Raw genomic sequence first — 11,824 nt, 5'->3', positions numbered from 1 at the left:
ACCTAACATGTTCAAGCTATTATTTCTTACCTATGCTTTTGTCGTTGCTGTTACTCGTCAACGCTCACAGACCTTCGAAGTGCATGATTTGGGAAGTTGGGGGAGCCGTAAAATAGAGCATAAAAGTGTTCATAGACATCTTGGTTTATTACTGGGAATCTATCGCCACAATCAAGCTGGCCCTTTTATGATTCTATCCCCTAACATGGTATAATATGCAGAAAACTCAGAAATCATTACCTCGTCATTCTCTTGAGCGTTTCTCGCTTTAGATGCGCTCAACCCAGGCATCAGTGTTCTTCTTCTCCTCCACGACAACGGTGCCGTCAACGTCTCTCTCAACAGGAGGGTAGTCAGCCTCCTTCACGCGCATGACGTGGCGGCCGTGGCGGAGCCAGTGCATGGTGACGTATCCCAGGACGTAAACGAAGCCGACGAGGGGCACAACGTACGAGATGCGCGTGCTGGAGTGGTCGGCGATGGCGGCCTGGATGGGCGGGAAGACGGCACCACCAGCAACACCCTGGACCATGATACCGGCGGCGCGGCGGGTGTGGCGGCCGAGGTTGGCCGTGCCGAGGGTGAAGAGAGTCGGGTACATGGGGGCCTCGAAGAAGAAGATGACGATGAGGACGGCGACGGCGGAGGTGCCGCGGCCGACGCAGCAGTACGCGGTCAGGGCGATGGCGCAGACGGTGTAGATGATCATGAGGAAGTCGGACTGGAAGACGGTGGCGAGGGCGGTGGCGATGAAGCGGCCGACGGTGAAGGTGATGAGGGCGTAGGACAGCATGTTGGCGGCCTGGGAGTCGGTGAAGCCGCCGTTCTCGTGGGCGTAGTTGATGAAGAGGGTGGCGATGGAGACCTGGCAGCCGACGTAGCAGAACTGCGCGAGGAAGGCGAAGATGAGGTTGTACTGCTTGTAGATGGGGCCCTGGCCGACGTCCTGGCCGGGCATGGCGTCGGCGGACGGGCCCGAGTCCTCGATGGTCTGCTCCGAGACCTCGGGCAGGCGGGCGAAGAAGAAGAGCACGGCGACGGCGGCGCCGGCGCAGGAGACGGCGAGGTAGACGTACTGGACGTTGGTCAGGGAGTTTGCGTTGGCGCCGGAGAAGAAGAACTTGGAGGCGATGAGCGGGCCGATGAAGGAGGCGACGCCGTTCCAGGACTGGCAGAACTGCAGGCGTGCGGAGGCGGACTCGGGCTTGCCGATGACGACGGCGTACGAGTTGGCGGCGGTCTCGAGGGTCGCGAGGCCGCAGGCGATGACGAGGGTGCAGGCGCAGAAGCCGCCGAAGACGGCGCGGGTGTTTGTGGTCTGCGTGGAGGCGTGGGCGACGGGCCAGAAGAGGATAGCGCCGAGGGAGTAGAGGCCGAGGCCCATGAGGATGGTCTGCTTGTAGCCGCGGCGCTTGAGGCACTCGGCCGCAATGGGGGAGAAGAGGAGGTAGCCGCCGCCGAAGTACATGACCTGCAGGCCCGTGGACTCGAGCTTGGAGATGCCGAGGACGGTCTGGAAGTGCTTGTTGAGGACATCGAGGAGGCCGTAGGAGAAGCCCCAGAGGAAGAAGAGGGAGATAATGAGGGAGAGGGGGAAGACGAGGGCGCGGCCGGTGAGGTAGCCGCCGGCCAGCGCGGGAGCGGCTGATGGGATGCCGCCGCCTGCCATTGTGATGATGGTCTTGGTGGTGGTGTTTGAAGGAAGCGAAGATTGGGATGTTTGGGTGTAAGTGCTTCCTGAGGTGAGATGGACCACCGGGATGTGTCTGGAGAAGAGGCTTCCTGGGCTGCGGATGATGACCAGAAGCATGAACCCCAGATGTCCGGGGAAGAGACCCCCTTTTATCCAAAGTGCTCCATGGCGAACCGTGATGTTCATCCCCATGGAGAAGATGGACCGCCCCCGTTGAGCCCCAACCATCCACCCCCAGGTTCCCTCCCCATGGTATGTGGCCGGTGGGCTTGGATCACCTCTAGATCCGGCGTCGCCCTTGGCGCGTCGATGTTTGACGTGGGATGCCAGGACCAGGACCGGGGCCGAGACATGGCACTAGATGAAAGCACCTGAACCGATACCACGGAACGTGTTAATGGCGCTAGTCCTGCCCAGCCTGTCGAGCTCGCATGCCGCGAAGAGAGAAATAGCGCGGCAGGAGGTGATGAGGTTGACTGATGGGTTTAGCGAGCAAAGGAGACAAGTGCGCCGTCTTGGGTGTGAGTGCCACGCAGACGGGAAGAACGCCGTCTTAGACAACCCGCCCACAATACGGCCGGGCGCGCATTTCCTCGCTGATTCTCGCGGCGACACCAACCCAAAACCCCATGGGCAGCGAGGATGGAGAAGTGGTGCGGGGGAGCGAAAGGGGACAAGCGCTGAGCTTGGCCGTCGCTCTTTAGGACGGCTACGGGGTCTGCCAAGGATATCTTGATCCAATCATGCGAATGGAAGAGGTGTGCTGCCGGTGAAGCTATACTGAGAAAAGTAAGCCGCTAGAAGCTTGTCGGAACGTGGCTGGAAAATTGCCCGTAGCAAGCCATCTCGGTGCGATCCCTGCTTGGCGCGCCGGTAGTTTGACCGAGTTGATCTCCTAGTCGCCTGTCGAGAATGCTTGGCTTCGCGATAGCGTCAGATGCACGAGATATTGATCGATCGTTTGAGCGCGGCAGTCACTGACGAGAGACTACGGCCGTGTCCTATTCCATCTCGGATCGTGACTATGGACATGCTCCCAGAGACTTGGCCGCCGTCGACGGTAGACTCACTGGCGCGGCCCCTAGCATGATGCTTGTCCCGCCTCCCTGTTGACAGGTTTGGTTGAGCGTGCTCATCTGGAGCGAGCCTCCACAGCTTCATCTCACCGACCCCATCGCACGGCTGGGGAACCCCATGGGCAGGACATGGTAGTGGACTTCCTACACGAGGATGTTCAGATATCCCTCAAACCCTGGTCCGAGTCGGGCGTTCAAGCCAAGTGTTGTTGGTGCCACTCATTTCCTGCCAAGCTGATGAGCGTTGGATTGCCAGAGGAGCCTGCTGGGGGGCCAAGACATTCGCCATTTGATAGAGGCAAAACCTTATCAGACTCTCTAGGCCGTTTCTTTGATGCTCACATGACTGCCAGAGCTGAAGTCGCCGTCCGCGACCCTCATTGAAAGAGTCACGATCCACTGCAGAACCATCCGCAGCGACCCCGTATTCTGCTCCCCAGATTCAGTCTGGAGCCGTCTGGATCTCTTCTCCGCAACATTCAGCGTTTGGGGGCTCTCTTCCCCAGCCCGCCCCAGCTTCGTCGTTTAAAGTCGCCCCGCCAGAACGGGCCTGGCCATGGATGAATGGAGGCGTCCAGACCTGCAGTCGCCGTTAGCGTTACAGAGGCGATCCACTTGATCGGGCCGTTATCAGGAGCCAAACCTCGCCAAGTTGGCGCTGGTTCAGTGTTTATTGGCCTGACTCGCGCTGGGATGCGGCCGCGTACGCGCCGCAGGCAGCTTTTGCTTGCTCACAGTGACCATGGTAATGGTGTTGCGAAGACTTCATGTTGGCAGGTTGCTGTGCATCGCCGTTTGCTGCATACGTCGGCTCAACACTTCTCACTGTCCACAGCCGAAGCATGGGCCATCCCGTTCTCAGGAGACAGAGTTGGGTTGAACTGGGCCGCAACGAATAGTGCGAGCTTCTCGCATCAGAGTTTTGGTCACGACGGCGGCTAGCTTGACCCGTTCTCCAAACAAGAGAGCGGCTTGCACCTGCTCAAATTGGCCTCCATCTTTCATGCCCGAGGCCACGTGAGCGTGTACGGTGATTGTCCATGTCGGAGGTCGATGGTTGCCCCTTGCGCGTGACATGCCGGCGAACCGTCCCCTGCATCGGAGGATGCAGCGTGAGCCGCAGAGCACACGTTGACGGCGCGCGAGGAGACAGCCCTCTCCTTGTTCTCTCCTCTGCGATGGTTCCAATAGTTTAATGATCCGAGGACTCGGGACAAACCATGCGACGCACGTGTCTCAACTTGAGCAAGACGCCGCGCTAGCGAAGAACTCGTGAAAGCTAATTGAAGGCATCGAGCAATGAAGGACCGGCTTCGGAGGTGAGACGACGGTATTCTGGCGCTCGGCGCTGCTGGACGTGTCGTCCATCATCTGTGATGTTCACGATAGCGACACCTGTGTGGCTGGGTCGGATGCTGTGTGGCTCGGGCGCCCTTGATGGCACGGCGTCATCAGAGCTGCCAATTCGATCTGATTTGTAACTGCAGGTCTGAGCCTCATTGCTGCAATTATAAGGCCCTCGTCACCCACGCGTCGGCTCAGTATTCATGTGACGAGATGAATGTTGGATTGGGGGCCGACAGCGTACCTGAGCAACGCCTATGTGAGTAATCGGGGATTATTACCTCCATCGCTTTTCTCTGAGCCGTAAGTTCTCCGATTGCAGTTCAACACATTCAGAGCTTCGCAGACTGCATGGCTGTTCTCATCGCGAGTTGCTGTCTGTGGTGTGGAATTGATGCTGTTATGTGCTTGAGGCATTTGGCAACCAGTAAGCATGCTTCAAGTTCGATGTGAAGAACCAATGCTGCTTAGCGGCTTCCTGCATGTCCAACACAGTCGCTCTCGTCGCTAGACTCGTGGAAGACAATCTATCGAATGAATTGACTCCGAGCGAACATCACCATCGAGAGCAAACGCGAACACCTCGACCAGATCGAAATCAAGACATCAACTGCGCCGGCGAAGTCAGTCTGACCGTCGGAGGAAGTTGAGTCCGATGTATTGCTGTAGAAAAAGACGAAGAATCTGTCTTGAATATGCATGCTGCAGATGGTCAGCAAATTTCGGTGTTAATCGGTGTTTACGGGTGGCTGCAAAGACGCGAAAGCAATCGGAAGCCTAGTGCGCTGAGATAACGGCTCTGGGAGGCCCTTTGCCTGTCAGATTCCCACTGAAGCGGGCGGCGCGGCCGCTGTGGCAGACATGGTGCTGACGCTCTTCTCTTCAGCCACAGGAATGAGAGCAACAGGATGGTGAGAAATTCACCCGATAAATAGCATCATGTGAACTCGATTTAGGCCGGAATCTGAGGCCGTTGATTGGGACAAGAACCCGGAAGAGTCCTGCACAATGTATTGGCCCGGCTCCGGCGAGCAGACCGCATGAGAGCGGGCAAAGCCGGGGCTCTCAGTGGTGATACTGCTAACTCCGGCGCCGTTACGTCCACTGACGCCTGCGGCGGCTTACGGGGCGACAGTGGGGACGAAATGCCCGCTCCTTGGTGAGCATTCTCCGCTGGGAGCGGACTATGCGGCCGCTCGTCGTTGCTGACGCCGGGTTTAAAAGACGTTGAACCACCCAGCCGTTTCGCGGATATTTCGGTCAAGATTCGTGTTTCAAGATCTCAAGAAGCTCATACAGTAATACCGTCACCTCATCTTCCTCGCGATGCATCTTATCCTCACCGGCGCAACTGGCCTGGTCGGCTCGTCCGTCCTGGACGCCATGATCAAGATGAAGGACGTCACCAAGATCTCCATCCTCAGCAGGAGACCGATCCCGATGGCAGACGACGTCAAAGACCCCCGGATTAATGTCATCATTCACAGAGACTTTGACAAGTACGAGCCCGACGTGCTTGACAAGTTGAAGGGCGCAAATGGCGTCGTCTGGGCGCTGGGCATCAGCCAGAACAAGGTCACCAAGGAGTAAGCTGACTCCCCCCCCTGCATGTCAGAAAATCCTGGTCCTAACACAGCATGCGTAGGGAATACGTAAAAATCACAAAAGACTACACACTGGCAGCGGCAAAGGCCTTCGCAACACTGCCGCCCAACAACGAGCCCTTCCGCTTCGTCTACGTCTCCGGCGAGGGCGCCACCCAGAAGCCCGGCATGTTCAGCGCCATTTTCGCCCGCGTCAAGGGCGAGACGGAGACCCTCCTCTCCGAGATGCGCGCCGCCAACCCCCGCCTGCAGACCGAGGCCATCCGCCCGGCCTTCGTGGACGCCCAGAAGCACACAGCCATCAAGCAGTACATCCCGGACCCCGGCATGGTGTACAACGCGGCCAACGTGATGATTGGCCCGCTGACGAGGGCGCTGGTGCCGTCCTTTGTGAGTCCGACCGAGTACCTGGGCAAGTTCATGACGGAGATGGCGATGGGGAAGCATGATGCGAGCTTGGCGGCTGGAGGACAGGGGATTATCACGCTGAACGGGGGGTTGAGGATTGTTGAGAACATTGGCTTCAGGAGGTTGGCGGGGCTGTCGCCAAAAGATACCCAGGGCGTCAAGGTGCCCGCTGCATAGATGCTCATACGAGTTGTACGATTGTGTAAAGATAGATATAACAATGTCAGCGAATTGAGTATTTTAGTATGCATGTTCTTCTTCGCCTTGAAAAGCCAGAGGCTTTCCAGGTTCGTCACTTGAGGCCCAGGCATCAGCATCCAGCGGACACATGTGCGAGTGCCTGTGCGCTAGGCTACATACTGACCAAAATCGGCCACCATGCCAATCACGACGCATTCGGTCCCCTAGGGACTGCACAGCCGACGTCGGCTCAATGGTCTAGTGGTATGATTCGCCCTTCGGGTCTTCCAACCCTTGCGCACAGCGTGAAAATGGGCGAGGTCTCGGGTTCGATCCCCGATTGAGCCCCATGAGTCTCTTTTTGTCTCTCTTCATCTAACGTGAGTGAACTTTTTTTGCGCCGTTGCCATTAAAGATTAATTTCAGCTTCTGTGATGTGATGCCTAGGCTTATTAGGAGCGTCTAGTTTTAGTTAGATGAATAAGTAATTATTATGTATAACTAGATAAACCGCTCTAGTATAGGTCCCTTTTTGAATGAGAGCCTCTATAACCTTAAAGTTCTCACTGTTGAATCACGTTGTATGAATAGGTGATACTACTCTTCTCATACATTAGTGTCTTCTCGCCTAAAAACCTGTTGTCCTTCTTTCTTTTAAATGCTTGCCGCTTGCTGAAAATTCCGCCGCCCACGTCTTGCACTGTTTCACTCCAAGCTGATTGTACTCCACTGGCCGGGCGTCTCCGTCGTGTCCCGAGAATCATCTCTTGCCCCGTTTTGTGTGTCGAGATCGTCCTGCTGAAGGAAGGTGTGATACTCCGGCGGAGGACTGCCAAGCAACGGCGCCGCCTCGGGATCTATGAATGAGTACGGAGGGAGTGGCTCGAAGGACGAGAGCGACGAGAGCGACGAGAGCGACGATCTTGATGAGGCGACGCGGCGGAGCTCTAGATATCTTTGTCTAACCTCCCATGAGTGCACGAGCATGCCGATGAAGATTTGCATGACCACGAGAAACATGACCATCGCACAAGCCACCACGAAGGGCACCAGGAAGTCGTTCACGACTAGGTCTGGATCTTCGCTGTCGTTATGGCGATGCTGTGGTGGGATTGGAATATACATGGTGTCAGTCGTTGGTGCTGTTGTTTTGGTTGCCGTCGCCGTCCGTCGTCGTAGTTGTAATTGCTGTCCGCCGACGTTGCACGTCGTCTTCGTCGTAGTATTTGCTATTGTACGTTGTGGTTGGCTCGTTTCTTGTAATGCTTCACTTATTACGTGTTGTTGAGTTGGCGGATAATGGCAGATGATGGCGAGCCGCTTTGGAAGTTGAAGATTGGTTCAACTACATGTGGGCGGGAGGTTTGAGAGTTGTGTGGTGAGTAAATGCAGCAAGGTTGAACAGTTTTGCCAGCGCAAATTCTTTTACAAAAATGTCTAGTTTGTACCTTTTAATTCCCTCTATTATGGAGTTTTGTTGTGTCCTGCCCAGTCTCAGACATCACGGTCTGTATATGAGTGCGGATGAACCTCTTTGGCAGCCCACGTTGGCACTCGATCAGGTTGCCAATCAATGTACATGTATGAGACGGTCCCAGTTGCCTTCCTCTGCCTTAATCCACAAGATCTTTTGAACCGGAAGGGTTACGTGAATTATATTGTCACCCACCTTTGGTCGCACTCGAAATTCTGCTCACATATTAGGATATCGTATTTCACATAGAAACTCAGACAGACATTGATGGTATTAGATGCGTACTAATTCCATCCAGAAAATACCACTTCATTCCCAACAAACTCAGTAAATAGAAATCATGCTCTATCGTCTTTTGTCTGGACCCGAAGTTCTAACTCATTTCAAGCAACATGATTCGTATATGCATAGTTTCGTGGGGATTGGAAACTTGTTATTAATAGTGTGTTGTAGATTGAGACCCGGCGGTGTACCACATCGGCAACCTCATGCACCAACACACAACTTCGTTGAATTGAAGCTTTGTTCGGTCTACGACAATCAAAGAAGTTGGCGCACTGCGTTATTCGACATCAATTCTGGAGCTGTTCAGCTCTCAAAGATGGGTCCGGTAGCGTAGTCCACCCGCAGCCTGCCGGTGGGACAGCCATGCCGCTGTGGTTGGTGACTACCGGCATTCGGCAGTCGGCAATCGAGGCGCCACGATGAAATCCGCAAACTTCTCACCAACCAACCTTGCAATTATGCCACATGCGAAAGCTTGAAAACTTCCTTTTCTATGTCGGACACATCGCAGTCATATTTGAATCTGCAAATCTTCTTCTTGGCCTCCTTTCACGGATAATAGTTCGCCTCACTGTGCGGTACCCAAATCCACCCTGCGCCTGCTACTCCAACTACAACTCTGGAAAACTCCACCAAACTCCAGGATGGGTAGCAATTTGATCGAGTTCATATCCACGGGCAAAGTTAGGATGCGACAGCCGATGAGCGGGCAGCCCATCACCAACAAAAGCACCACTCTCCGCCTTCTGCGCTGTTTCACGGGCGAGTGGACGCCGTGGCTCCCCATCGGCGTGTTCCTCATCAGACATGCCGACGGCCCTATCCTCATCGACACGGGGGCCTCACCCCAGTGTATGCAGGCGGGATACTTCCCAATGTTGAGCTACCTCACCACCGTGCTCAGCGAGCTCCAGCTAGCGCCAGAAGACGGCATCGTCAGCCAGCTTGCAAAGCTCGGCGTGAAGCCGACGGACCTGCAAGCCGTCGTTCTGACGCACCTGCATCACGACCACGCAGGCGGCCTCGAGGAGATCGTAGAGGCTGCCCCGGAGGTGCCGGTGTACATCAGCGCGAGCCATTGGGACGCCTTCGGAAAGCACCCGACGTACGCGGCCGTTCAAGGCTGTGCGTCCAACCACTGGCCGAAGGATATCAATCTGCGGCTGCTGAACTTTGATGGAAAGCCTGTCGGTCCTTGGACACAGTCAGATTCCATCACAAAGGATGGGCAGGTCATGGCGGTGGAGACACCGGGACATGTCCCGGGACACATCTCTGTTATTGTCAAAGATTGGAGCGGAGGCCCAGGTGCTCCTGACACATACTTCATCACGGGCGACGCGACGTACAGTCTGGAGCTGCTGGAAAGGGGAGAACCTGATGGTATTAACCAGGACCCGATGACTGCGTTCGAAAGCCTGCAGCTTATCAAGAAGTTCTCTGAGCAACAAAAGGTCGTTGTTCTTCCCAGCCATGATGTGAATACGTCGATGATTTTGGAAGAGAGAAGGCAATATCGGGCAAAGCAGTGAGATTAAGATTGATTGAGAGACGGTAAAAGTGACTAGTTAATCCGACGTAATTTTTAAATCTTGTCTGGTTCATTGAGGTACCACGTAGCGTCCTCGTCTCCGAGCTCCTTGGTCGAGAACCCGTTCCCCAAGAACTGAAACCGATTTTGCTTATTGACCCGGGTATACTCCCAGTCTTCACCCCTGAAGTTCTCCAACATGTGGAAGAAGTGAATTCGGCTGCCCGGATGTAGGGCCGTCACGGGTCCATCTATCGTCCCCCCTTTGAACCAAGAAATACAGTTTCCAGACCAGGCAGTACGAGGCATGAAACTCTGAGTGTGTTCAAAGAGTTCGTTGACAGCAGAATGCTGCGGTGTTATAGCATTGATGCCCTCAGTCTGACATTTCTTGATGATGCGTACAAGATACTTGGCTATGTGTTCGGTAATGGTGAAGACACTGCCATGCCCAATAGGCGCGTTGGGGCCAAGAAACACTATGTACCATTAGTCCAGTGTCGAGTGGAAGGCCAGACAAGTTACGTGACGTACTGAAGTAATTAGGGAAGTTAGGGACTGCGCAAGACATATAAGATTTGGGAACTCCCTCAGTCCAAAGGTCCTGCAGATTGCCTCGCCTTCCGAGGATCGGGAATCTAGGGCGGAAAGAGACATCAAACCCCGTGGCACAAATGATTGCGTCCACTTTAATCAGCTCACCCGTCTCGGTCCGCAGACCTTTGGCCTCAACGCTGGCAATCGGATCCGTGACCACCCTCACGTTGGGTTTCCGGAGAGCCCAAAGGTAGTCCACCGCAGGCGTAAGCCGTCGACATCCGAGAGGAAACTTGGGTATGATGGCATTGCACAGTCGCTCGTCGCCGCCCAAAGCCTCCTTCATATATTCGGTTGCTTTCTCCTGCACACTGGCTGCAAAATCGGTGTCTTTGAGGGTCTTATTGCGTGTCAACTATGCGCCTTGAGTAGAATGCGAAATGGCCTGACTTACAATGGGAAAGTTTCCATTCACGACTTCTTCGACTGCCTTGACGAACCTTTGATAAAAGATTGGGTCTGTCTTGAAACGCTCGATTTGAGCCTCGGTGAAGTCTGCGTTTTCTCTCATGCCAACCTCGCCAACGATCCCGCCAGCAGCGCCCTGGGCTAGGAGCTGGAGACGCCCGGGAACAACCCAGGTGGGTTCTCTCACAAAGTGTACCAGTTTCTTCACGTCTGCGGCCGGTTTCAGTCAAATTTTGGCTGCATGCTTGAGTGGGATGATTTACCTGGCTGTATTTTCGGCAAGATCTGGACTCCCGAAGAGCCGTTGCCAATGACGGCGACTGTGAGACCGTTGTAGTCAAAGCCTGAGGGCCAGTCGGCACTATGAATGAGATGACCTTCGAACTTCCGCAGTCCCGGGATTTTAGGCCACTTCCAATGACTGCAGCAATCCTTGTCAGTAGTATGAACATTCAATGATAGTTGGCTTACTTGAGAATCCCCGAAGAGTCCAACAGGAAGTGACAAGTGTCATCAAATTCGGAATTGTCTTCCAGATTCAGAATCTTCAGCTTCCACACACAGTTGCTTTCATCCCATTCAGCTCTGTTAACCTGGTGTCTCAATTTTATCACTTCTCTCATGCCCTCTTCTTCGCAGACTCGACACAGATAAGCTTGAATGTCTGTTGCTGTCGAAAAGAAGCCGGTCCACTCTGGATTCGGACGCCAGGAGAACTGGTAGTTGTGCGACGGAACGTCACACTTGCAGCCCGGGTATCGGTTTTCGAACCAGGTGCCTCCTATCTCTGGGTTCTTCTCATAGACGACATGTTCAAAGTCAGTCAAGTGGAGACGTAGAGTCCGAATCATGTTGAGCCCACTCATACCGGCCCCGATGGTGACAATCCGGACATGTCTTGTGGTCCCCAGCGGCTGTTCTGAGACCTGGTAGGGTGCCGTATTGGCGCCATTCGGAGTGTCTGAAAAGTGGCCCGCAAGCTGTCGTACTCTGTCGGACATGGTGGCTATGAGTTGGATCTTGGCGTTGACTCATTTCCACGCATTTGACCGAAGAATACAAGTATATAAACTACTCCAGCAACATGCGAATGTTCAAGAGAATCCCCGTGCGATCAATTGTGAACTGCTGCCCCTTGTTTGTCCCTACACCCGTCCTCGAAACACAGGTATGCACTTTACCGAGAGCCGGAGGCAACAAATGCGTGTCAGGCTATTCGACGAC

The 11,824-nt window shown here is 54.7% G+C and overlaps 5 protein-coding genes across 5 annotated transcripts; 2 read left to right on the top strand and 3 right to left on the bottom strand.

The window, feature by feature from the left end:
* Positions 1–268: 268 nt before the first annotated feature.
* Positions 269–1,669, bottom strand: gluP-0 (Glucose/galactose transporter; the record flags this gene model as incomplete). The annotated part of the gene is made up of 1 exon (XM_032022074.1): positions 269–1,669. The coding sequence occupies one exon, from the start codon at positions 1,667–1,669 to the stop codon at positions 269–271; it is 1,401 nt and encodes a 466-aa protein (XP_031881106.1).
* Positions 1,670–5,439: 3,770 nt separating this feature from the next.
* On the top strand, positions 5,440–6,302 carry CGGC5_v004615 (Botcinic acid biosynthesis cluster B protein 16; the record flags this gene model as incomplete). The annotated part of the gene is made up of 2 exons (XM_032022073.1): positions 5,440–5,699; positions 5,759–6,302. 2 exons carry the CDS (start codon positions 5,440–5,442, stop codon positions 6,300–6,302), a joined length of 804 nt encoding a protein of 267 aa, XP_031881107.1.
* Positions 6,303–7,010: 708 nt separating this feature from the next.
* On the bottom strand, positions 7,011–7,430 carry CGGC5_v004614 (uncharacterized protein; the record flags this gene model as incomplete). Its single annotated transcript, XM_032022072.1, has 1 exon — positions 7,011–7,430. The coding sequence occupies one exon, from the start codon at positions 7,428–7,430 to the stop codon at positions 7,011–7,013; it is 420 nt and encodes a 139-aa protein (XP_031881076.1).
* Positions 7,431–8,708: 1,278 nt separating this feature from the next.
* Positions 8,709–9,596, top strand: aiiA-1 (N-acyl homoserine lactonase; the record flags this gene model as incomplete). Its single annotated transcript, XM_032022071.1, has 1 exon — positions 8,709–9,596. The coding sequence occupies one exon, from the start codon at positions 8,709–8,711 to the stop codon at positions 9,594–9,596; it is 888 nt and encodes a 295-aa protein (XP_031881124.1).
* Positions 9,597–9,649: 53 nt separating this feature from the next.
* On the bottom strand, positions 9,650–11,601 carry moxY-5 (FAD-binding monooxygenase moxY; the record flags this gene model as incomplete). Its single annotated transcript, XM_032022070.1, has 5 exons — positions 9,650–10,074; positions 10,130–10,532; positions 10,587–10,810; positions 10,864–11,021; positions 11,072–11,601. 5 exons carry the CDS (start codon positions 11,599–11,601, stop codon positions 9,650–9,652), a joined length of 1,740 nt encoding a protein of 579 aa, XP_031881058.1.
* Between the last annotated feature and the right edge of the window lie 223 nt (positions 11,602–11,824).

Source organism: Colletotrichum fructicola (genome assembly GCF_000319635.2).
Source record: "Colletotrichum fructicola Nara gc5 chromosome Unknown KSG_Nara_v1_contig02, whole genome shotgun sequence".
Lineage (NCBI taxonomy): Eukaryota > Fungi > Ascomycota > Sordariomycetes > Glomerellales > Glomerellaceae > Colletotrichum > Colletotrichum fructicola.
The sequence above is the reverse complement of the archived record's forward strand: the minus strand, read 5'-3'. Positions and strand labels throughout refer to the sequence as shown.